This window comes from Leptosomus discolor, chromosome 8 (genome assembly GCF_034619465.1).
Source record: "Leptosomus discolor isolate bLepDis1 chromosome 8, bLepDis1.hap2, whole genome shotgun sequence".
Classification (NCBI taxonomy): Eukaryota; Metazoa; Chordata; class Aves; order Leptosomiformes; family Leptosomidae; genus Leptosomus; species Leptosomus discolor.
This window is the reverse complement of record NC_141398.1, coordinates 7,195,602-7,199,624: the sequence shown is the minus strand read 5'-3', so window position 1 is coordinate 7,199,624 and position 4,023 is coordinate 7,195,602. Positions and strand designations below refer to the sequence as shown.

Genomic DNA, 4,023 nt, shown 5'->3' with positions numbered 1-4,023 from the left:
TGAAGGAGGCTTCTGACAACAGCACGCGAATCATCAGTCCCGGGGGACAGAACAATTTACAGATGCCATCTCACAGCAAACCCAAGATTTGGTCTTTGGCAGAGACGGCAACCAGTCCCGATGGTGCCCTGAAATCTTCTCCCCCTCCGCCCCCTCCTCCCCAGGTTAACCACACTTCTCCACAGATCCAGCACCCCGCTTTTCTCCCCAGCCATGGACTCTACACGTGCCAGATTGGCAAATTTCACAACTGGACAAATGGGGCTTTCCTCACTCAGAGTTCCCTGCTAAATGTGAGGTCCTTTTTGGGAGTAAATCACCACCACGCTGCTCATCACAATCACCACCTCCAGGCCCAGCAACAACCTTCTGTTTTAACAGCAACCCTGGGAGCCCTAAGCAGTGAAAAACCTTCAGAGAGGACCAGTCCCAAACACATAGGTAATGAATGCAGCAGGCAGCCACCTCTCCCTCCACCCCCAATGCACGCACATGAACTTCTCCTTGAGGAATGGTGTCAGATTCAGCCCTGGTGTAACTGATTGCTTCAAAATGGAGTTACAGACAGTTTACCCTAGTGTTGGTTTGGGTTTTTTTTGTTTTTTTTTTTTTTTTTAATTTTTCCTGGAGCATGTTGATTGCATACATGAAGCCCATTTCATGTGGGCTATTATGTTCTCTGCCCTATGTGCCCATCAAATAAGATGAGAATGCAGGAATAGCGCTGTGAAACATAGTCTTTAGAGTTTTGCTTTCCTTCCTGACCCTTTTCTCCCAATAATTTTAATGACAGTCAAAAACGTGGCAAGAAAAGCCTGCATACTCCTTAAACATTGAAAGTAGGGAATAGTGCTGTACACACACACATGCATAATACCTACACACATCCGAACAAGAGGGTGAGAGGGAGGTGTGTTCTCTGCACACTGTCCAGATTTCTATTGTTATTCTAAAATGGTTCTCCTGTTTGTTTTTTTTTGTTGTTGTTTTTTTTTTTTTTTTCTTCTGTCTCCTTCTAGAAAGAGAAAATGTACCAAGAACTGAATCCCCACCTCAGCCGCTAAAATCGCCCTTCCAGCCTGTCCGTGACAAGTGAGTTTGTTTGTTTGTTTTCACTGCAGGAATGTTACTTATGTGAAACAGAGTGTTTCAATAATAAAGACTAATTATAACACCTAATCATCGCCATAATGATACATACAGACAACAAGAACAACACAAAAGTTGCTGTAATCTTTCCAAAGTTAGCCTAAATTGCAATTGTACATAGCCAGCCTGTAACTTTTCCGAAACTCAACAGACCTCAAAGATCTTGTGTTAATTACAGCAGTGACAATTATTTCTGTGCAATTAACTAATACTGGGGTGCTATAGTAATATCAGGCAATTATAGGAAAGGATTATCTTTTTTTTTTTTTCCTGAAAGATTATTACGTCTTTTTTTTTTTGTCTTTTTTTTTTTTCTTTTTTTTTTTTCCCTCCTCCCTTCCCCCCTGCAGCTCTTTGGCTCAGCAAGAGGGAACACCGAGAATTTTAACAGCTCTCCCTTCCGCTTGATTAAATGGTTTGGTGAAAAAATATTACAGAGACTGGTATTAAGGACAGAGGAAAAAAAAAAAAAAAGGAAACGATATAAACGACACTCCCATCAATCTCTTTTTGCAATAAGGTGGTGCAAATCCATAAAAGCGATTACACAAATCTGTAGATGGATCCCCTTCTTCATTGTACCATTTCAGATCGTGTTATTCTAACCATTCTTGGATTATTTGTTTGGTAAATGTTTCCCATGTGTTTGTGTTTTTTCTGTATATAGAGTGATTTCAGATTGTAAATAGCGCGTCAGCAAAACTTGTCTAAATCATATATTTTTGTCTAATAAACTAAATGAAATTATGAGCTCTCTTCAGGTATGTATTCTGTTGCTGCAGATCTTATATATATATATATATATATATATATTACAGATCTATTCAAACATTTATAATTTGTTTTCTATGAAGTCAAGTCTTTGCCTTTGAGTAACTGAAAGATAAAGTACCAAATCCAAGCTTTTAGTGACTCTTCTAGCTATTTTGTCGAAAACAAGCTGCGATCTTCCCTTTTCATACACGCAAATTTAAGAAGCTGAGTGAACCTGGTTCTTGACAAGCAAAATTAAAGTTATTTTTCCAATTGTGATGAATCAAACGTGTTCTGTAGTATCCATTTTCCGAACGTAAATGGATCTGACTTCCACTTACGTTATAAAATACATTCTTGAAAATGAAAGGGACAAGTTTTCTCACAGTTCCCTAGTGTATAATTTTGCTGTCCAAACTGGTTCCTAAATTGGATCAAGAGCTTTAGCGCTTTGGAACACATTCCGACTGGAGCCAAAAAAAAAAAAAAAAAAAAAAAAAAATTAGGAAATGGAATTATTTGTAACGATTTACGCTTTAAATAATCACAGAGGAAATATGACTGTGAAAGATTTTTCCTTGTGAGATTAAGCACAATCTTAGCAGAAAAAAAAAAAAATAATAATGGCAGCTCTTGCGCTTCCCAGAAGAAAGTTCAGCGATTCCGATCTGTTGGTTAAAACCAGACCGAGACAGGCAATCTATCGGTTTATAAAGGCATTAATCTTCCAAAGATGGTCCGTTAAAATGTGTAATATTTCGAGTGTTTACTTCTTTTTTCTCCTAAATGAGAACACTAAATGAGCATTGAGGTGCTAATAAGATACCAGATGGTTGTTGATGGTGGAAAATGGAAAGAAGCAGCTGGGAAAGTCATTAAGAAATAATGTGGTGACGCCCTATCCAAACTGAACCAACCTCAAACCAGGACTTGTCGGAAGCAAGATGAGATTTTCAAATAAAATATTAATAAAATCCTTGCCAGAGATCAGAATATTGATCTTGTTTTAGCTGCAAAATGATCGCAAGCGAAGAGGGTAAACTCTCGCTCAGAGATGTTGACGAAGCGGCGGAGGCGGTAGGCTTCGACTTTTGGCGTTTTTCAGATGGATCAGGGAAACATCAGACGAAATAGATTTTGTGCGGGATATCTGAAGGGTTGTCCCTCAAAAGAGACTCATTTTGGACACCCTACAGTTCCCACCATTGCATCAATTAGTTTGCTTTTCTGATTGTTTTTCCTAAATCATAGGCAGTCCAGCCTTGGTAACGGTCCCAACAAAAGAGTAGATGACAGTTTTAACCAAACCATAACAACGTAGCTTTCAGGGAGGAAAAGGGAGAGGGAAGACGTCTTTAAGACAAAAAATTAAGGGAAGAAAAGCGACTTCAAAACCCAAACGGCGCCACTGTGAACCTGATGGAGCTGCTTTCTCCTCCCTATCGATCCAAGAGGGATAGCTGCAGCTCCGCACCGCCTGCCCTTCGCCCCCCCTTAGGCCCTCTTCCCAAATTCCTCGCCGCCTCCCTCCCCCGGCTGCTCTCCAGGAGGGGAGGCGGCACCTCCAAAGCGCGCAGCGGCGCGCTGCGAGGCGGAGCGAAGGCGGCGGTGCCCAACCGGCCCGGCAGGAGAGGGGGCGAGGGGGTTATTAGCGTCGGAAGGGACTTGAGCTGCGGAGAGTGCGAGGAGCGTGTGTGTGTGCCTCTGTGCGTGGGTGCGGGCAGCGCCGAGCCGCGACGCGCCGGTCCCAGCGGTGCCGAGCGGTGCCGAGGGGAGCCGAGCGGTTCCGAGCGGTTCCGAGCGCCGAGCGGGCTTTGGGCGGGCTCGCAGCGCCCTCTGTGGGCCGCGGGTGGCACCGTCTGGAGGTGCCGGCCCGCAGCTCTGCCCAGCCGGGGGCGGGGAAGGGGAGGCTGCCCGCCTTTAATTCAGCCAGAAAGCCAGCAAACACCCTCCGGAGAGTGCTTCCAGCTTTGATTATCCTCCGGAGAGTGATAATTCCCAATAGTTATCTGGGTGGCAGTTTCCCGCCTTGGGAAGCCTCAGCATCTCTAGGGCAGACTCTGCTGCAGAACTTGATTTTTTTAATTTTTTTTTTTTTTTTTTTTTTTTTTTTAATATCTG

The 4,023-nt window shown here is 43.3% G+C and overlaps 1 protein-coding gene across 1 annotated transcript in view; it reads left to right on the top strand.

Moving 5' to 3' along the window:
• Nucleotides 1-1,557, top strand: part of IRX1 (iroquois homeobox 1) — a 2,020-nt gene extending 463 nt beyond the window's left edge. The window contains exons 2-4 of the mRNA XM_086469437.1: nucleotides 6-441; nucleotides 1,020-1,092; nucleotides 1,500-1,557. Of these exons, the coding sequence (XP_086325563.1) occupies nucleotides 6-441; nucleotides 1,020-1,092; nucleotides 1,500-1,557 (567 nt within the window). The remainder of the gene's footprint in view (nucleotides 1-5; nucleotides 442-1,019; nucleotides 1,093-1,499) is intronic.
• Nucleotides 1,558-4,023: the final 2,466 nt, after the last annotated feature.